Source organism: Populus alba, chromosome 3, assembly GCF_005239225.2.
Source record: "Populus alba chromosome 3, ASM523922v2, whole genome shotgun sequence".
Lineage (NCBI taxonomy): Eukaryota > Viridiplantae > Streptophyta > Magnoliopsida > Malpighiales > Salicaceae > Populus > Populus alba.
This window is the reverse complement of record NC_133286.1, coordinates 22,449,260-22,470,743: the sequence shown is the minus strand read 5'-3', so window position 1 is coordinate 22,470,743 and position 21,484 is coordinate 22,449,260. Positions and strand designations below refer to the sequence as shown.

Sequence of the window (21,484 nt, the reverse complement as noted above, 5' to 3'; positions counted from 1 at the left end):
TTGTGCAGAGCATGAGTTCCAGAGATCGAAATGAAGTGATTCCAGTGGCATTAAAAAGCTAACATCCATGCCTTTCTGGAAATGTAATCCAAGAAATATAAAAAGAGAAAGATCATGGAAATCACATCCTTCAAAGTCAAATCACGCAGTCTGCCAATGTTGACCTTTGCCCATTCAAAATTCAATATCTGGAGCTTCAAAAGTCCAATTGATGCAAACTCAATTTTGTTGGATTCCTTACTCAAAGATCTATAAACGCTCCAAATTGCAGCCAAAAACGATGTCATATGAGGTATATATGATTTTTCAAAGATGACAGCTGAATTCTGCCAGCAAGCAGGTTGCGTGAAGAAACGAATCCAAATTTCATCTAGAAGCATCCAAACCCACCAGCAATTTAGCTCCTCTAGTAAATATTCTAGAAGGTCAAGGAAGGCAGCCACCAACCTCAAGGCAGCCACCAACCTCAAGGCAGCCACCAACCTCAAACCAGCAGCCAGCAGCCACCAGCCACCAGCCGCCAGCCGCCAGCCGCCTTCACACTACCACCATCTATTGATGTTCACACTTGAACTTTGATTTTCTTACTTACAATTTGTGTATAAATAGAGGGTGAGTAGAAAGAAGAAGAAGAAGAAGAAGAAGAAGAAGAAGAAGAAGGAAACACAAACTCTCCTCTCTACAAATCAGAAATTATGTATTCTTTCATCTTTAGGAGTAGTTGTTCAATAGATATGCAAGGCTAAGCTCGTTTTCTTGGTTGCAAGGACACAAACAAACCTTCGGATTTCAAGAACTGTGAGATTTATTCTTCCTTTTATTTTCAGTTTATGTTATGAATGAGTATGTTTGTTTTCCTATGCATATTTCCTATGATTGTTTATCTTAATTGCTAGAGCGGACTCTAAGTTATTATTGTGAACAATCTATTGCTAAGTTTGATATCAAAACCAGAGTTGTGGTATATAAACTTGTGAAGCAACTAAGCTTGATAATTGTAGCGGAACTACGTTATTAAACTTAGGGAGAACATTCGATCATAGCAACACAAATTGACAACTTGGTTGTTAAGATTAATGAATTTATCTGGATCTTAAGGCTGCCATTGGATTAAATCATTAGTGCGGACACTGTGATTGTTTGTTGGTTAGGGCTAGTTATACGGCGGATCCGTTAATTAACCAATATTAAGAAAAGATAAAATTCATAATATAAACTGGAGTTTCGTTTCAAGGATCGGTTCTAATTTCCGTTGGTGGTGTGTGCTTGCAACCAAGGTTTGTTTTCTTGATATATTTCAGTGTCAATTGATTTTGTTTGCTAGTTTAATTTCTGCCATAGTTTAAATCATTTCAAATCAATCCCCCCCAATTACATAACGTACAACATAAAAATCTAACTTCAAACTTCCTCGTGGGATCGACCCCTTGCTTGCTCTATACTATCTTGTGTGTTTTAAGCTAGGGTAATTAATTTGTGCGACCGCGACATCGCAACAATAATTATTGGATATTTTTTCTTGATTTTCTTTTAGGATGTTATTTATTAACGTATGTATAAAATTCAAGATGTTAAATACAATTTCTCAGAAAGAAAGTGAAAATCAATCTTTAAAGGTTTATTTTAATTATTCTTTTTAGATATTTTCAATAAAAAAAAACTTGTAGCACAATCCTAAATCCTAGGAGTGAAAACATTATATCATGTGATATCATCTAATATTTTTAAAGAATAATATAAATAAAAATTTAAAATCTTAACTAATAATTATTATTATTAAATTGAATAATAAATCACTTTTTCCCAGTTATTTTTTTCTCCGTAATTTAATAGAATTTTCTAAAAAAAAACTAGAATATATATATAAAAAATTTCTTGGAACCAGCAACCTTTTGAAAGGGTTTTCCTCTCCAAGATTTAGTGGAATTTTCCCAAAACAAAATCTAGAATATATATAAATTGTTAGGATTTTAGAGATTTTCAATAAAGAAAACTTTTATAATTGAAGTGGTCAAAAGAAGGAAGCTTCTGATTAATTTCAATGACATTATCTATTGGTCTAAGGCGTACAGCTAATAACATGTCTTTTTCGCATGGGCTTATCACAAAGTCCTTTCTTCGCGTTAATATATATTGGAATAGTTGACCATTGAAAATTACAACCACCTAATGTTTGACTCTTTAATGCTGCGATAAGCTTTTTCTGAACAAGTGAACAGGAAGCTGCTATGTTTTTTCCTCCAGTCAAATGATAATTTATTTCATTTTTTATATATATAGTTTATATTGTTGATCAGGTCGCAGGCTTTTTTATTAAGTTAATTAAATCTGATTGAATTAATTTTAATTAGTTTATTTTAAAAACTAACCAAAGTTTGGTTTTGGGTTGGCAGATAAATACATTGACCATTTAATAACCTGAAAATTTTGATATTAGTTAATATTTTTATTTTTTTATTTAAAATTAATATTTTTTATATTTTCAAATTATTTTGATGTGCTGATATCAAAATTAATTTTTAAAATATATAAAACATATTATTTTAATATATTTTTAAATAAAAAATATTTTAAAAAATATTTATTACTTCAATTCCATACGAAAATCTCAAATACGCTGGAAACATTTGATACGCGGAAGGTTTTTAACATTAGTTTATTCTCAAGCATGAAAAAGATTCGAAATTAGTTGAAATCTCTTTATGAGAAGGGAAAAATCACAACCACATAAAGAAAGCATGAAAAAGTCATATTGCCATCTTCATTTGATACGCGGATAGTTGGAGACTCATATTTTCTTCCAACGGCAATAACCAGCATAAATAAAGAAGAGGACCTGTGCCCTAAATCATGCAATGTCTTAAAATATAGTATCTTCACATCATGGATTTTCAACTACCATATTGTTTTTTCTTCCTCCTTCTTCTGCTGCTGCCATTTTCTAGCAATGGTCAGGCTCACAGCAACATATCTTTGGGCTCATCTCTCACTGCTGCAACTGATAATAACCTCTCTTGGACTTCACCATCTGGGGAATTTGCTTTTGGATTCCAACAAGTCGGTGATGCTGGCTACCTACTTGCCATATGGTTCAACAAAATACCGGAAAGAACCATAATCTGGTCAGCTAATAGAAATGATCTAGTTCAGGGGGGATCAAGAGTACAACTTACGGCAGATGGTGAGTTGGTTCTAAATGATCAATCAGGCAGACAAAAATGGATCCGTCCACAATCGGGTGGAAGTGGAGCCGCCTATGCAGCCATGCTTGACACGGGAAACTTCGTGGTAGCAAGCCAAGCTGGTGCCAATTTGTGGCAGAGTTTTGACGAACCAACAGACACACTGTTGCCCACACAAAATCTGAACTCAGGTGCTCAACTAATTGCTCCCTACCTGGAAAAGAATTATTCAGATGGAAGATTCAAGTTCATTCTAGAAACTGGCGGGAATCTCACCTTGTACACCACACACTATCCATTAACTACCTCAAATTTTGCTTATTGGTCAACCCCAAGTTCTATAGGTAGCGGTTATCAGGTGGTCTTTAACCAGTCTGGCTATATGTACCTTGTAGCTACAAATGGTACAGTACTTAATCCGGTATTCTCTAATTCAGTATCAATCCAAGATCTCTACTTGAGGGCAACCCTGGGCTATGATGGAGTTCTTAGGCAATATGTTTATCCAAAGACTGCTTCCAGTAGCAGAAGCAGGGCGATGGCCTGGACTACTTTGTCAAACTCCATACCATCAAATATCTGCTCGCAAATTACGGGACAAGAAGGCAGTGGAGCTTGCGGTTTCAACAGCTATTGCAGATTAGGAGATGACCAAAGACCAAGTTGCAAGTGTCCTCCTGGTTACACTTTCTTTGATCCAAATGATGAGAGGAAGGGATGCAAGAAAGACTTTATTTCACAAGATTGTGACCATCCATCGCAAGAAATAGATAGCTTTGAGATCGAGGAAATGCCTAACACAAACTGGCCATTTAATGATTATGAAATGTTTGCTTCAGTGGGCGAGGATTGGTGCAGACAGGCTTGCTTAAGTGACTGTTATTGTGATGTTACCATTTATAACACTGCTGGACAATGTTGGATGAAGAGAGTCCCTCTCTCGAATGGGGTTACAGGTTCAAGTGTTTTTGGAAAAGCCCTGATAAAAGTAAGGAAAGGCAACTCGAATGCAGGTTCAAGTGCAAAGAAGTGTGATAGATCGAATTTGATCACAACAGGCTCGGTGCTTTTAGGTAGCTCCATCTTTCTAATTGTTCTCTCACTGCTAGGGATCTATGTGTTCTTTTCTCGATGGAACCGACAGCGACAAAAAACCATACCGCAACAGCGTCTCATGCCAGACATGAACATGCAGAATTTCACTTACAGTGAGCTCGAAAGAGCTACAGGAGGATTCAAGGAAGAACTCGGTAGAGGTGCCTTTGGAACTGTTTACAAAGGAGTACTAGCGGAGGAAGACAAACCACTCATTGCAGTGAAGAAGTTAGATAAGATGGCCGGAGAGGGCGACAAAGAATTCAATACAGAAGTGAAAGTTATTGGAAGAACAAATCACAAGAATCTGGTTCAGCTTGTTGGATTCTGTAACGAAGGGGAACATCGCCTTCTGGTCTACGAATACATGAGCAATGGCTCTTTGGCCAATTTTCTCTTTGGAGATTCAAGGCCTAACTGGTACCGAAGAATGCAAATTGCTTTCGATATAGCCAGAGGGCTCCTTTACCTCCACGAAGAATGCAGCTGCCAGATAATCCATTGTGATATCAAGCCTCAAAATATCCTCCTCGACAAATCTTTTAGGGCAAGGATTTCTGATTTCGGACTAGCCAAGCTGTTGAAGACAGACCAAACTAAAACAACTACAGCAATCAGGGGTACCAAAGGGTATGTAGCTCTTGAATGGTTCAAGAACCTGCCTGTCACCACCAAAGTAGATACCTACAGCTTTGGCATTCTTTTGCTGGAGCTAGTATGCTGTAGAAAGAACTTTGAGATTAATGCTCTGCAAGAGCATCAGGTAGTTCTTGCAGACTGGGCATGTGATTGCCTTAAAGAAGGAAAGTTAGGCCTTTTAGTAGAAGAAGATGAAGAGGCAACAGAAGACATGAAAATGGTGGAGAGGTTTGTGATGGTTGCAATTTGGTGCATTCAGGATGATCCATCTTTAAGACCTGGAATGAAGAAAGTTGTGCAGATGCTAGAAGGAGCTGTTCAAGTCTCTATTCCTCCTGATCTTTCATCATTTATCAGCACAATCTAAATCCTTTTTGTACACGTTTATATATCCAGAAACTAAGGCCAATGAATGTAACCTATCTACCATGTATTGAATAATCTGTAGTTCCTCTCATTTCAGACTCGTCTAGATCATCTTCTGGGTTGTACTCTAAATTTCAAGTCAAATGATGATTTCTTCAACTTGTCCAATTGAGTAGCAGATTGATTGCAAGGACTGGGTGTTTATCAGCTTGGAAAGAAAAACATCATGTGTTACTACATGCTCAACAAGGCTTCAAATACTTGCATCCTTTTTCTGTTCCTTTTCCATGCTCAAGAGTAACGAGTAGAATCAAAGAATTATTATTCAGAATATGTCCTTAATAAATAATTACTGACCGGCCAGTTCTTCAATCTTAAACGGTCTAGCTCTTACAGACTTGGCCCGTGTAAATAGCATGTTTGTCTCCCAAGTTATTTATCATAATGTAGTCCTAATTAAGATCGTTTATCGTAGTTATTAAACGCAGCTTAATCTAATTAATTGAGTTAAAACACGACCACCTTGGCTTGATTTTCATAAAAAACTTTATTTGTTGTTACTTAGATTAACTCAGCCTGATCAATTCACAACCTTAATTTTGTTCTGTTTTTAAAATATCGTTTTAACTTTTATTAAAAAAGATTAAAATAATATTATTTTAAATTAATTTTAAAAATCTAAATTAACATATCTAATCTGTGGGTCGTGTGCGAGTTGGGCTTAATATTTTTTATGCGAACGGTTTGTTTAACATCTTGAGAAATTTAGTAATTGCAGACAAAAGTTAACCTGTCCATTATAATAATGATAGGAAGAAAAGGTTCATTTTGGCGTCGAAGACTATTTTAGACAAATATAAACGACTAGTCGTTGCATTTGTTGTCTTGTTTATGTATGACACGTAGTCGATGGCAATGTGACTTTCAAATTGGATTGATTCGTGTGTTAATTGTACCATGCACATTAAAGTTTCATGCACTTATTTCTTCTTCTTTTCCATATTAAAGAGTAACAAGTAAAATCATATATTTATTAGCATTAAGCAAAAGGATTTTATAATTCATTATTCCACATAGTTTAATTTTAAATAATAATTTTTTTTTTGGAAGGTTTAGTTTAAATGATAGATGAGTTTGTTCCTTAAGATACTATTTAGAATTGAATCTTTAAAAAAAATGATTTTTTTTTATGAACTAATTCAAAATCAATATATAGGAGGAATCATTCCAACAATGATCACTTTTAATTCACTTCACAAATTACTCAACAAGATGTTAACTAAATTATTAGCTCACACTATGCTACAAATTAGATCAATTTTTTATATATAAAGAAAAATATGTATATGTATCTAACATTTTTTTTTTTACAAAAATAATTTAAATTATATGCGAGTTGATCTGATATAACTTAGTTAACTTGAGATTAACTATTGTTAAAAACATGGTTTGATTAAAAAAATCCCAAGATAATATTTTTTAAAAAATATTAAGATAGAAATATATTGGATCAACTCAGATTAACCTGAATTAACTTGTCAAATCAACATTCTTTTTATCCATTTTTAAGACCCCATACTAAAAAAAATTTTAAAAAAAACATTGGAAAAATAAAATATATATCAATAAGAAGAGCATGAAAAATATCTAGAAAATTTTCAAAGACTAGTTGAGGAAGATCAAAATACCCAAAGTTGAAAAATTAATAGTTCAATTTTGAATGATAAATGACTTATTAACAAGAAAAAATCAATTTGAGAAGAAACATTTAAAATTGACTGTTTAATAACTCAATTGATATTTTTTTAGGGTTTAATTCAATTTATTGAAGGTTTAAATTGTGAGAAATGTTGGGTTTTGAATTCAATTTGGGCTTTAATTGGAAAGAATTGAAGTGTTGGGGTTGAATTGCAATTTTAAAAAGATAATTTGATCAAATTAATAGCTTAATTGCATAGATATTAAAGTTTGATAGGCAATTAGAGACTTGATTGAAGAAACTCAAAATCAAAGACCAAATCGTAAAAGACATGGAACTTCAAGGACTTAAATCGATAAAATCAATGGTCAAATTAAAGAAAATTAAAAGTTTAATTGATGGTCAATTGAGGGTTAATTTGTATAAATCAATAATCAATGACCTAATTAGAAAAGGTGCTAAATTTTGGGGTTGATTATTGAGTTTGATAGGAATGGAATTGTATGAAATTAAAAGTTAAGAGACAATTAAAAGAAGTTTAAGTCAAATATATCAAAATCTAAGACCGAGTCACAAATATTCAGACAAATTAACTCAAACATAATGTCTTTGCCAAGCTTAGAGATATGCTAGGAGTTATCAAAAATCAAGTTTAATAAAAGATGTTAAAAATAAACTCAATTTTTGGGTATTTTTTTTAAATAAAGGAACTAATCAACTAATTGAAACAAAGGTAGATACTTAGTTTCTGGACACACACACACACACACACACACACATATATATATATATATGGTCAAGCTTCGGATTGATTTCATTGAAGTGGTCAAAAGAAGAAGGCTTCAGATTAATTACATTGAAGTGGCCATACCATTTATTTATCTATTGCTCGAAGGCGTACAGCTAATAACATGTCTTTTTTTATGGGTCGATCACACATTAATATTGGAAAATTTGTCAATTGAAAATTACATTCACCAAATGTTTGACTTATTAATGCTGCAATAAGCACTTTCTGAGGAAGTAAAAAAGGAAGCTGCTATGTTTGTTCTTCCAACCGCAATACTCTCATAAATAAAGAAGAGGACCTGAGCCCTGAGTCCTGCATTGTCTTGAAGAAAAGTATCTTCACATCTCATGGATTTTCAACTACCATATTGTTTTTGCTTCCTTCTTCTTCTGCTGCTGCCATTCTCCACCTATGGTCAGACTTACAGAAACATATCTTTGGGGGGGTCACCTCTCACTGCTGGAAGTGATAACCTTTCTTGGACTTCACCATCTGGGGATTTTTCTTTTGGTTTCCAGCAAGTTGGTGATGCTGGCTACCTACTTGCCATATGGTTCAACAAAATACCCGAAAGAACCATAGTCTGGTCAGCTAATAGAAATGATCTAGTTCAGAGGGGATCAAGAGTACAACTTACCAGAGATGGTGAGTTGGTTCTAAATTATCAATCAGGCAGACAAATATGGATCCGTCCACAATCGGGTGGAAGTGGAGCCGCCTATGCAGCCATGCTTGACACGGGAAACTTCGTGGTAGCAAGCCAAGCTGGTGCCAATTTGTGGCAGAGTTTTGATGAACCAACAGACACACTGTTGCCCACACAAAATCTGAATTCAGGTGCTCAACTATTTGCTCCCTACCTGGAAAAGAATTATTCAGATGGAAGATTCAAGTTCATTCTACAAGCTGATGGGAATCTCGTCTTGTACACCACACACTATCCTTTTTTCTCTCCATTTTTTTTTAAAGAATACAAAATCATAAACATTATCGTTTTCGTCGAGAAGAGTGGTGTACCTTGCCACTGCTTGGAATTGGCCGTGCCAGGTCATGTTATTACTTTGGTGTACAAAAAGAAGATTGAGTACTTGATTTCCATTGATTTTTTAAAGCTTTTACTAAATCAATTCCTCATTGGTTAGTGGTTATATGTTAATATTTAATAAGTTTTGTAAATAATCATTAAAGACCTATCACTAATTTGTTAGTGTTAATATACTTATAGCTGATCAACAGTTGATTATATATAACATTAATTTTATTTAAGTATAATATATTTTATTATTAATAATTTTTTTTATATATTTAATATTTAATTAATGAATCTAATATTTAATTAATAAATTAAAAGTAAAGATAAAATTCATAAACTAAAAATAATTTATAAAAAATTATTAAATTATTATAATTATAAAATTTCTATTACATCAAATTATTATTACTAAATATGTTTTTATTACTAATGTTTCTAGTCAAAGAGAGTGATTCAGGATGGCTTGAAAGCGGACAGATGTCATGCATCACATGCAAGTCTTTGTTTGGTTGTGAAGACTTGATAAAGGGCCCATTTTGCAATTTTTAAGTCTTTGGATCCACTCATTTATTGCCCTGGTCCCAAGTCTCTGTTGAATAAATGACTTCCACCGTTTCAAACACCAATAATAATGTGGTTCTTGTTCAACATTCTTCCTTTTCTTCATCGAAATTTACCATTTCAATAACTACAATAACATGGACTTGGTCCACCATATGTAACCATTGCCTCCTTGTAAGGGCAAAGACGTCTGGAATGCAGCTGTTGGGATTTGAAAAGTCTTTGTGTCCAAACCTTCAATGAAATTTGTAGCCTGGAAGCAACAAAATTGGTTTCCTAATACTTTAGTTTGACTTGTGTCGCGTGTGCGGCGAAAATATATGTCCCACCTTAAATCTAAAATGTAAATCTATTTGGAAAATATGGGGAGACAAGAAATTCTTGTCATTTATTGGTAGAAAATGGAATGGGAGTCGCTACCTAATATTTTGATCACTAGGAACCCTAACTCGTCTCAGAGATCGGGTGCGGGGACTGATTGCGTAAATGAAAGGTATTAGCACCCTAAATATGTCTTACCTAAGGTAAGCTACATTGTTTGATTGTCTGATAAAAAACTAAGGTGTTATCGTATTTCTAGTTGTTTGTCTTTCCATGGTTCAAGAAAAATCCTTCTCAGTAAGGAGGTCTTTATCTTATCGGGTAAAAGAGAGTGATTCAGGATGGCTTGAAAGTGGACAGATGTCATGCATCACATGCAAGTCTTTGTTTGGTTGTGAAGACTTGATAAAGGGCCCATTTTGCAATTTTTAAGTCTTTGGATCCATTCATTTATTGCCCCTGGTCCCAAGTCTCTGTTGAATAAATGACTTCCACCGTTTCAAGCACCAATAATAATGTGGTTCTTGTTCAACATTCTTCCTTTTCTTCATCGAAATTTACCATTTCAATAACTACAATAACATGGACTTGGTCCACCATATGTAACCATTGCCTCCTTGTAAGGGCAAAGGCGTCTTGAATGCAGCTGTTTGGATTTGAAAAGTCTTTGTGTCCAAACCTTCAATGAAATTTGTAGCCTGGAAGCAACAAAATTGGTTTCCTAGTACTTTAGTTTGACTTGTGTCGCATGTGTGCGGCGTCGCGACGAAAAGATATGTCCCACTTTAAATCTAAAATGTAAATCTATTTGGAAAATATGGGGAAACAAGAAATTCTTGTCGTTTATCGGTAGAAAATAGAATGGGAGTCGCCACCTAGTATTTTGGTTACTAGGAACCCTAACTGGTCTCAGAGATCGGGTACGGGGACTGATTGCGTAAATGGAAGGTATTAGCACCCTAAATACGTCTTACCTAAGGTAAGCTACATTGTTTGATTGTCTGATAAAAAGCTAAGGTGTTATCGTATTTCTAGTTGTTGGTCTATCCATGGTTCGAGAAAAATCCTCCTCGGTAAGGAGGTCTTTATCTTATCGGGTAAAATCCTAATCGTTCTAACGTCTATACAAAAAATTTATTTTTAATATTAGGAATATGTTTTACGTATAAATTCGTAATCCCAAATACTAAAAGAAAACTAAAAGATTTTTTTAGAATTTTTGAAATATTGGCCTAGTTCTCGTGGTTCTAACAAACTTGTTAAAGCCAAAATGCATGCTAATACATATATTTTTCGAAATTTCTTCTGTTGTATGAAAATATGATGCGATGATTTTTCTTTATTTTGGAGAGACTAGGCCGTATGCATTAAAACAAAAAACATTTATATATATATATATATATATATATATATATATATATATATATATATATATATATATATATATATATATATATATTTTGATGTCTTGACAAAAAGCGGGTATTTTAATACTGGATTTGTATCTTTACGGTATAAAAATACAAACCAATATTAAGTCATTTTGATAAAAATATGCAGGAAAATCAACAATATTTTTTAAGGATTTTTAGAATTTTTGAAAGCAAAACATTTCTTATTTTTAAATTTTTTTTTAATGTTTTGACGAAAACCGAGTATTTTAATATTGGATTTGTATCTTTACGGTATAAAAATACAAACCAATATTAAGCAATTCTGATAAAAATATGCAGGAAAATCAACAATATTTTTTCAAGGATTTTTCAGAATTTTTAAATTTATATATATATATATATATATATATATAAATAATATAAATAAAACATTATAATAAATAATATATAATTTTAGGTGGGCCAGGCCGACCCGACCCAACTTACTGGGCCAGACTTAACCCAAAAAGGGTTGGGCTGATCTCGGCCCAACAAGACTTCCTATTTTCGTATGGGTCAGACCCGACCCATACAGCAGGGCTGATTCTGGCCCACAAACATATTTCTGGGCCAGAACCCATCTGGCCCAGATAAGGAAAAAACCAACAACGCTGGGCCAGAATCAGCCTTGCCCAGCAACATAACTGACCCGGGGGGGGAATTATTTTCCCCCTCCCCTCCTCCTGCATGTAGAACGATGCATGTAGGAGGAAAACCAACTAAAACGCAAACAGTGAGGGGGGAAAAGAGTTACCTGGCGCGGAGGAGGCTGTGCGTTCTTGGTCTGTCAGCTTCGCTGGCAGTGCTGCAGTGGAGGCCGGTGGCAGTGTCGTGGCTCATGGACGGTGACTCCAAGCAACGACGCTACTGTTTCAAGCGGCAGCGGAGAGAGAGAGTCTTCCTCTTCCCCTCTCCTCTAGTTTTTTGTTTTTTTCTTGCTCTGTTTCGTTTACCAATGATCGTCCCTCTTGTCCTCTCGGTTTTGTTTTGTTTTGTTTTTATAAAATTTCCCTCCCGGTCTCAAGCCTTAATCCTTCCTTTCTCTCTCTATTCCGTTCCTTTCTTTTCGGTTTGTTTTTTTTTTTATCTCGTTTTTTTTCCTCCCTTTTCGCTTCGTTCTCCCCCCCTGCGTGCTGGCGTTAAGTCGCTATTTATAGGGCCAAAGAAGTGGGGGCTCTTTATTGTTGAGCATGGGGTAGGGCAGCACCGGGTTGGGTTGGTGGGCGTGGCTGGCAAGGCGTGATGCCCCTGATTTCTCATCATCAAGGTGCATGGGGCTTTGGGTCTTTCGCAGGGCACGCGACTCGCAGGAAATAATGATGAAAGAAGCAGAAGATAAAAAATGGTTTCTCTTCCCCTGCTGCACGTCCAGGGAAGAAGAAAGAGGAACAGTGTTGTTCAAAATGATACCGTTCTGTCCTCTTTTTTTTTTTTTTTTTTCAACATGAAATGGCGTCATTTTGGACAAAACACGCTGTTTCATTTAAATATGGCACCTCCACATCAACTTCCAAATCAGTCCTTAATTATCTTTTGTTCATTTCAATTGCATCCCTTCCAATTTTCGTCTCCGCCCCTATAGTTGGCCGCGTTTTTCACTTCAGTCCTTAGCCTCTGATTATGCAATTGGACCCTCAATTGATCAATAAACTTCTAATTTCTTCAATTTGGCCCCTGATTTTATTAATTACAGCCCCTATATTTATGCGCCTTTTCCAATTTCGTCCTTGGTTTCGGATTTTCTCAATTAAGTCCCTAATTGGCCATTAAACATCAATATTTATGCAATTAAGCCCCTGATTTGACCAAATCAACTCTTAAAAATTATAATTTGACCCTAGAACTTTAATTTCTTTCAATTAAAGCCCAAATTGACTTAAAATCCATTTTTCTTGCAATCAAACCCTCTATAAATTTCATTAAACCTTCAATAAAATCCAATTAAGTCCATAAACATCCAAATTTGGACTTTTCTTCTCAAAATTCAAATTTTCTTTATTATTTTTTCTAATTTCTTTCGGCTATATATTTATTTATTATTATTATTTATTATTTACTATTTATTTATTATTATTTATTATTATTATTTTTTGTTATTATTATTTATTTTTATTTTTATTTTTATTTTTGTGTGAGGACCCAAAAATAGATTACAACAACTTGAAATATTTTATAATATATTATGAGAGTAAATCTCATCTAATCATTTTTATAATTTTTTTATTAAACTAGTTATTTGATATAATACCAAAATTTTATTAGTTAAATAATTATTTTAAATTTTTTCTAATTTCCTTTAGCTTTTAAATTGAATTTATTCTTTAATATATGTTACTATAAAATAAGTTATTTTTCTCGAGTCCTTTTGTTTCTCCTAGATTTATAAGAATTTCGTGAAAAGGACCACAATATATAACTTTTTAGGAACCAGTTATTTAACGATATTAAGTATGAAAACACTTCATTTTTGCATTTCTTTCTCCAAGTTCTAGTTGGATTTTCTCAGAAAGACCAGGGCTTTAGAGATTTTCAATGAAGAAAATTTGTAGCACATGCAATCCTAAATTTGTAGACTTATTGCTAATAATTTCTCTTTTTTGAACACCACTTTCTTCACGTTAATATTGGAAAACTTGACTATTGATCAGACTCACACTTTTCTAATGCTTTACTTTTACTTCATTAATTTTTTCATTTGAGACTCATATTTTATTCCAACGGCAATACCCAGCATAAATAGAGAAGAGGGCTTGTGCCCTAAATCATGCAATGTCTTAAAAAACAGTATCTTCACATCATGGATTTTCAACTACCATATTGTTTTTTCTTCCTCCTTCTTCTGCTGCTGCCATTTTCTAGCAATGGTCAGGCTCACAGCAACATATCTTTGGGCTCATCTCTCACTGCTGCAACTGATAACCTTCCTTGGACTTCACCATCTGGGGAATTTGCTTTTGGATTCCAACAAGTCGGTGATGCTGGCTACCTACTTGCCATATGGTTCAACAAAATACCCGAAAGAACCATAGTCTGGTCAGCTAATAGAAATGATCTAGTTCAGGGGGGATCAAGAGTACAACTTACGGAAGATGGTGAGTTGGTTCTAAATGATCAATCAGACAGACAAATATGGAGTAGTCCACAATCGGGTGGAAGTGGAGCCGCCTATGCAGCCAAGCTTGACACGGGAAACTTCGTGGTAGCAAGCCAAGCTGGTGCCAATTTGTGGCAGAGTTTTGATGAACCAACAGACACACTGTTGCCCACACAAAATCTGAATTTAGGTGCTCAACTAATTGCTCCCTACCTGGAAAAGAATTATTCAGATGGAAGATTCATGTTCATTCTACAAGCTGACGGGAATCTCATCTTGTACACAACTCGTTATCCAACAACTACAGTAAATTATGCTTATTGGTCTACCCAGGATTCTATTGGAAGCGGTTATAGGGTGGTCTTTAACCAGTCTGGCTATATGTACCTCGCAGCCCAAAATGGCACTATGCTTAATTCGGTGTTCTCTAATTCAGTATCAATGCAAGATTTCTACTTGAGGGCTACCATAGACTATGATGGAGTTCTTAGGCAATATGCTTATCCAAAGACTGCTTCCAGTAGCAGAAGGTGGCCTATGGCCTGGACGACTTTGCCAAACTTCATACCCTCAAATATCTGCGTGCGAATTAGGGGACCAGTAGGCAGCGGAGCTTGCGGCTTCAACAGCTATTGCATGTTAGGAGATGACCAAAGACCAAGATGCAAGTGTCCTCCTGGTTACACTTTCTTCGATCCAAATGATGAGAGGAAGGGATGCAAGAAAAACTTTATTTCACAGAATTGTGACCATCCATCGCAAGAAATAGATAACTTTATGATCAGGGATATGGTTAACACAAACTTTCCATATACTGATTATGATGATTTTCTTTCAGTAGACGAGGATTGGTGCAGACAAGCTTGCTTGAGTGACTGCTACTGTGCTGTTGCCACTTATAACAGTGGACACTGTTGGAAGAAGACAGGCCCTCTCTCGAATGGGGTAACAGATCCAAGTATTGGTGATAAAGCCCTGATGAAAGTAAGGAAAGGCAACTGGACTGCTGGTTCAAGTGCAAAGAAGAGTGATCGATCAACTTTGATCACAACAGGATCGGTGCTTTTAGGTAGCTCCATCTTTCTAATTGTTCTCTTTCTGCTAGGAATCTACGTGTTCTTTACTCGTTGGAACCAACAAAAACAAAAGATGGTACCGCAACTCCATGTCATGCCAGAAATGAATCTGCAGAATTTTACTTACAATGAGCTGGAAACAGCTACAGGAGGATTCAAGGAAGAACTCGGTAGGGGTGCTTTTGGAATTGTTTACAGGGGGGCACTAGCCAACGAAGACAAACCGCTCATCGCAGTAAAGAAATTAGAAAAGATGGCCGGGGAGGGCGACACAGAATTCAATACAGAAGTGAAAGTTATTGGCAGAACAAATCACAAGAATCTGGTTCAACTTGTTGGATTCTGTAACGAAGGGCAAAATCGCCTTCTGGTCTACGAGTACATGAGCAGTGGCTCCTTGTCAAACTACATATTTGGATATTCAAGGCCTAGTTGGCACCGAAGAATGCAAATTGCTTTCGGTGTAGCCAGAGGGCTCCTTTACCTCCATGAAGAATGCAGCTCCCAGATAATCCATTGTGATATCAAGCCTCAAAATATCCTCCTCGACGAATCTCTTAACGCCAGGATTTCAGATTTCGGACTAGCCAAGCTGTTGAAGACGGACCAAACCAAAACTACGACAGCAATCAGGGGGATGTTATCAGTGAAGGAGGGAGATGAAGATTAGGATTTGAATTCAAATTAATCACACCTGAACGCACCGTTTTACTTTACTTCTATACGCACCGTTTTACTTTACTTTTATACGCACCGTTTTAAGAGATTCCCTAAACACACCGTTTTAAGAATTCCCACACACTGTTAGTGTGGAGAAAATGAACATGCATGCAGTTATAAGGTGTAACAGAACTGAGGAATGATTATCGAAATACAGAATGAAAAATGAATGAATTGGCTTGAAACAAACTCTACTCTTCTTCTTCCCCTTGTGGAACAACCAGCACAGCCATGGTTAAACACTGACCCACGATTTTCCCTCAATAATCATCTTCCCACTGTCCAGAACCTTTCTCCTTTGACAGCTCCTATACAAGTAGGCACCCTGAGTGTTTCACCCATAACAAGTGGTATCAGAGCAGACATTCCACGGACCATCACCATGCCTCCAGAGACTAGAACAGCAGAGTTCAAACGCATGGAAGAGACCATCATAGCAGTAAGGCAAGACAGTAGCCAGAAATACGAAATGCTGATGGATACACTGAAGGGCCAGAGTACAAAACTAGACCAAACCATCGAAAACCAAGGAGCTCAGATCAGCGACATCAGGAGCATGATAGGCACCATGGTGCAGCAGATTGAGTTTACCCTGCTAAAACTCTCTCATACCTCGGGAGAATCTAGCCATCATACTGCCAGACACACTTCAAGTTCAGAAGGAGGGGAGGGCAGGAACAAAGGGTTACAAGATGACAGGATTCCTAGCTACAAGGTACACAGACCAAAACATTTCTTTCCTACATTCAATGGAGAAGATGTTCATAAATGGCTTTTCAAATGTACACAATACTTTGATATGGAAGATATAATGGACTCAGAAAAACTGCAAATAGCATCTTACTATTTGGATGGAGTGGCGCTTTATTGGCATCAGAACTTCCTGCGAAGTTTGGGCAATCAGAAGGCGTCATGGGAAGACTACGTTGAAGCTATTTGTTATCGTTTTGGAGGACAACAAGACCCCCTGGAAGAGCTGATGGAACTCAAGCAACGAGGGGATTTGGAAGAATGCATTCAAGATTTTGACATCCTGTGGAACAAAGCAGAAATGAGTGAGAAGCAAGCCTTAGTCATATTCTTGGGTGGACTGGAACTAGAAATCAAGAACACAGTTAAGATGTTTGAGCCCAAAACCCTTAAACATGCTTATAATCTAGCAAGGTTGCAGGCTAATACTCTTACATATAGGAAGTCTCCTAGCTACGTCAAGAGAGTTCCTGGAGGGTTCAACCACCATCCACCCCAAACCACTACAAATTTCTCCCCACACAATTCAAATACCATTACAAACACTCAACCCAGCCCACAGAAAACCACTCCACCCTCCTGGACCAGTAGCACCAGTAGCAACTACAATAAAAACCACATTAAACCCACAAGGTCCATTAGAAGCCAAGAATTTAAAGATAGGAGGCTGAAGGGTTTATGTTTTTGGTGTGATGACAAGTTTGTTCCTGGTCATAGGTGCAGAAACAAACGAGTGTATTCCCTTAGTGTGGTGGAAGAGGAAGAAGGAGTGCTGGAGGAGGAATTACCAGAAGAAGAAGACACTACAAGAGAGCTCACCCCTCACATTTCCTTGGATGCTCTGGAGGGAACTATCGGGCTCAACACCTTGAAGGTTAAGGGCAGAATTGATAAGACAACAGTTTGCATCCTAATAGACTCAGGCAGCACCCACAACTTCTTAAATAAAACTATAGCCTATGAGTTACATTACCAATTGACAGACATTAAACCAATGATAGTGCAAGCAGCAAATGGGGAGAAGATGGTGTGCCAGTCCATGTGCAAAGGCCTGAGATGGAAGATGCAAGGGATATACTTCCAAGCAGACGTGTACATCATAGAGCTCAGCAACTGTGAGATGGTGCTGGGAATACAATGGCTTTCATTGCTAGGAGACATTTTATGCAACTACAAGCACTTATGGATGTCTTTTGATTGGCAAGGGCAAAGGATCTTACTCAAGGGAGAGAATCCACCGAAGTTCCAGACTATTGAATTAAAGCAGCTGAGTTCCTTAATTGGAAATCACAAACAAGTGGCTGATTATTTCTTATGTAGTCTCAGCACAGCAGAGGAGGAAAAAGGAGTGAGGACAGACTCAGCAACACCAGCATCTCAATTTGGTGATATCAAGGATAATCATCTACAGCAATTACTAGAGTCATATACAGACTTATTTCAAGAGCCAACTGGACTGCCACCACCTAGAACTCATGATCATAAAATTCCTCTTAAGAATGGCAGCGAAGCAATCAATCTACGACCCTATCGTTATTCAGGACTACAGAAGGATATCTTGGAGAGGATGGTTAAGGAAATGCTAGAAGCAAGGATAATCAGGACTAGCAACAGTCCTTTTGCTTCCCCAGTAATTCTAGTTAAAAAGAAGGATGCAACATGGAGATTCTGTGTAGATTACAGGGCACTAAAGAAGCTTACCATCAAAGACAAATACCTTATTCCCATGATTGAAGAATTGCTGGAGGAATTAGCAGGAGCGACAACTTTTTCCAAGATCGACCTCAGAATACAGGCCATTGTGGATTGGCCGATTCCTATCACTCTCAAACAGTTAAGGGGATTTTTGGGGTTGACAGGGTATTATCGAAGGTTTGTTAAGGGCTATGGATGCATTGCTAAGCCACTCACTTCTCTGTTAAAAAAGGGAGCCATGGGGTGGAATGAAGAAGCTGCACAAGCATTCGACTTACTGAAGAACCTAATGACCATTTCTCCAGTATTAGCATTACCAGATTTCAACAAGATATTCGTGATTGAGACTGACGCATCCAAGGCAGGGATAGGGGCAGTTTTAATGCAAGAAGGACATCCCATTGCTTTTATAAGCAAGTCCTTGGGACTGAAACAACAGAGCTTATCAGTCTACGAGAGGGAGATGATGGCAATTATACATGCTGTCAACAAATGGAAACACTACTTGTGGGGACGACTTTTTCACATTCGAACAGACCACATCAGTCTCAAGTACCTCCTACATCAGAAATTGACAACCCCAGCTCAGCACTTATGGTTAGTTAAACTCCTAGGATTTGATTATGACATTGAATACAAACTGGGAAAGGAGAACATTCCTGCAGATGCATTATCCAGGATTCCTAGTAAAGACCTATATGCTATGACAACTTCCACCATTTCTACAACCTTAATGAAAGAGATTGGACAGTCTTATGCCAATGACACCACCATACAGCACATCATCCAGGAACTACAACAATCACCAGCTTCTCATCCACACTATACATGGGTGAATAACCACCTTAACAGGAAAGGAAAAGTGGTGATAGGGCACAATGAAGAACTGCGAAGGAAACTCATGGAGATGTTCCACAATTCAGCCATCGGAGGCCACTCAGGCATGACAGTCACTTCTAAAACTGTGGGGAGCCTATTCTACTGGAAAGGGCAGCAGAAGCAGATTAGGCAATACATTCGGGAATGTCAAATTTGCCAAAGAAACAAACATGACAACAAGGCTAGTCCAGGACTGTTACAGCCTCTACCAATTCCAGTTGCACCCTTCATCGACATTAGCATGGACTTTATTGATGGTTTACCAAAATCAGAGGGGAAAGAGGTCATTATGGTGGTGGTGGACAGATTCAGTAAGTATACTCACTGTATGGCGTTAAAGCATCCATATACTGCTCCTATGGTGGCCAAAGTGTTTATGGAAAATGTGTACAAACTCCATGGATTACCTGCTTCTATCACCAGCGATAGAGACTCAGTGTTTCTAAGTCGGTTTTGGAAAGAATTGTTCAGTAGCCAGGGAGTTAACCTACACTATTCTACTGCCTATCACCCACAAACGGACGGCCAAACTGAGATAGTAAACAAGGGCATTGAACACTACTTGAGATGCATGACAGGGGAGTATCCTAACCAATGGGCACGGTGGTTCCTCTTGCGAAGTGGTGGTATAACACTAATTATCACTCAGCAACTAAAACTACCCCTTATGAAATAGTGTATGGGTGTTCCCCTCCCATTCACGTACCCTATTTGCCTAAAGATTCAGCAGTCGCTTCGGTCGATGAACACTTGTGTACTAAAGAAGAGGTGATTAACCGAATTAGAGGGCATTTACAGAGGGCTCAAAACAGGATGGTTATCAATGCCAACAAAAAGCGAAGTGACAGAAATTTCGAGGTCAATGACTATGTGTATCTAAAGCTACAACCATACAGACAACATTCTCTTTCACATAGGATTTCACAAAAATTAGCTGCAAGGTATTATGGACCTTACCTGGTGATCTCCAAAGTAGGGTCTGTCGCCTACAAGCTCGGTCTGCCTACGTCTTCCATGATTCATCCTGTTTTCCACGTGTCCCAGCTCAAGAAACATGTAGGCAACCACATCGTGCAGAGTTCTCTCCCAATCAGCGATCCTGGACCGATCCTGCAACCTCGCGCCATACTGGAAAGACGAATGGTTAGGCACAACAACCAGGCGGCTACTCAGGTACTCCTCCACTGGGAAGGGGCATCACCAGCAGATGCAACATGGGAATTCACCGAAGAGATACGATTGAGGTTTCCCACATTCAACCTTGAGGACAAGGTTGGAACCGAGGAGGGGCAATTGTTATCAGTGAAGGAGGGAGATGAAGATTAGGATTTGAATTCAAATTAATCACACCTGAACGCACCGTTTTACTTTACTTCTATACGCACCGTTTTACTTTACTTCTAAACGCACCGTTTTAAGAGATTCCCTAAACACACCTTTTCAATTAGTCAGTTAAATGCTGGCATTAAGAATTCCCACACACTGTTAGTGTGGAGAAAATGAACATGCATGCAGTTATAAGGTGTAACAGAACTGAGGAATGATTATCGAAATACAGAATGAAAAACGAATGAATTGGCTTGAAACAAACTCTACTCTTCTTCTTCCCCTTGTGGAACAACCAGCACAGCCATGGTTAAACACTGACGCACGATTTTCCCTCAATAATCATCTCCCCACTGTCCAGAACCTTTCTCCTTTGACAGCTCCTATACAAGTAGGCACCCTGAGTGTTTCACCCATAACAGGGGACGAAAGGGTATGTAGCTCCTGAATGGTTCAAGAACCTGCCTGTCACAACCAAAGTAGATACCTACAGCTTTGGCATTCTCTTGCTGGAGCTAGTTTGCTGCAGAAAGAACTTTGAGATTAATGCAATTCAAGAACATCAGATAGTTCTTGCAGACTGGGCATGTGATTGCCTGAAAGAAGGAAAGTTGAACCTTTTAGTAGAAGAAGATGAAGAGGCAATGGAAGACATGAAAAGGGTAGAGAGGTTTGTGATGGTTGCAATTTGGTGCATTCAGGAGGAACCATCTTTAAGACCTGGAATGAAGAAAGTTGTGCAGATGTTAGAAGGAGGTGTTCAAGTCTCTGTTCCTCCTGATCCTTCATCATTTATCAGCACAATTTAAATCCTTTTTATACCTA

The 21,484-nt window shown here is 37.2% G+C and overlaps 2 protein-coding genes and 1 long non-coding RNA gene across 4 annotated transcripts; 2 read left to right on the top strand and 1 right to left on the bottom strand.

Annotated features, from left to right (window-relative positions):
- The first annotated feature begins 2,784 nt into the window (after positions 1 to 2,784).
- LOC118028686 (G-type lectin S-receptor-like serine/threonine-protein kinase LECRK2) lies at positions 2,785 to 5,504 on the top strand. The gene has a single exon (XM_035032378.2). It carries the CDS (start codon positions 2,884 to 2,886, stop codon positions 5,281 to 5,283), a length of 2,400 nt encoding a protein of 799 aa, XP_034888269.1. The 5' UTR covers positions 2,785 to 2,883; the 3' UTR covers positions 5,284 to 5,504.
- An 8,346-nt stretch (positions 5,505 to 13,850) lies between these two features.
- On the top strand, positions 13,851 to 21,468 carry LOC118028695 (G-type lectin S-receptor-like serine/threonine-protein kinase LECRK3). The gene is made up of 2 exons (XM_035032391.2): positions 13,851 to 15,935; positions 21,082 to 21,468. Exons 1-2 carry the CDS (start codon positions 13,884 to 13,886, stop codon positions 21,466 to 21,468), a joined length of 2,439 nt encoding a protein of 812 aa, XP_034888282.2. The 5' UTR covers positions 13,851 to 13,883.
- LOC118028704 (uncharacterized) lies at positions 15,990 to 21,075 on the bottom strand. Of its 2 annotated transcripts, XR_012169387.1 has the most exons (5): positions 20,694 to 21,075; positions 20,291 to 20,593; positions 16,854 to 17,042; positions 16,200 to 16,749; positions 15,990 to 16,059 (listed from the first exon to the last, which is right to left on the bottom strand). It is a non-coding gene; the product is annotated as an uncharacterized lncRNA (long non-coding RNA). The 2 variants fall into 2 exon arrangements; XR_004684084.1 differs by having other exon boundaries at positions 20,291 to 21,075.
- Positions 21,469 to 21,484: the final 16 nt, after the last annotated feature.

What these genes read in the sequence shown, in the direction of transcription:
- LOC118028695 (XM_035032391.2), top strand. Translation starts at nt 13,884, where the DNA reads ATGCAATGTCTTAAAAAACAGTATCTTCACATCATGGATTTTCAACTA. An exon ending in CAATCAGGGGGATGTTATCA is followed by an intron (nt 15,936 to 21,081) that starts GTGAAGGAGGGA and finishes CACCCATAACAG; the next exon opens with GGGACGAAAGGGTATGTAGC.
- LOC118028686 (XM_035032378.2), top strand. Translation starts at nt 2,884, where the DNA reads ATGGATTTTCAACTACCATATTGTTTTTTCTTCCTCCTTCTTCTGCTG.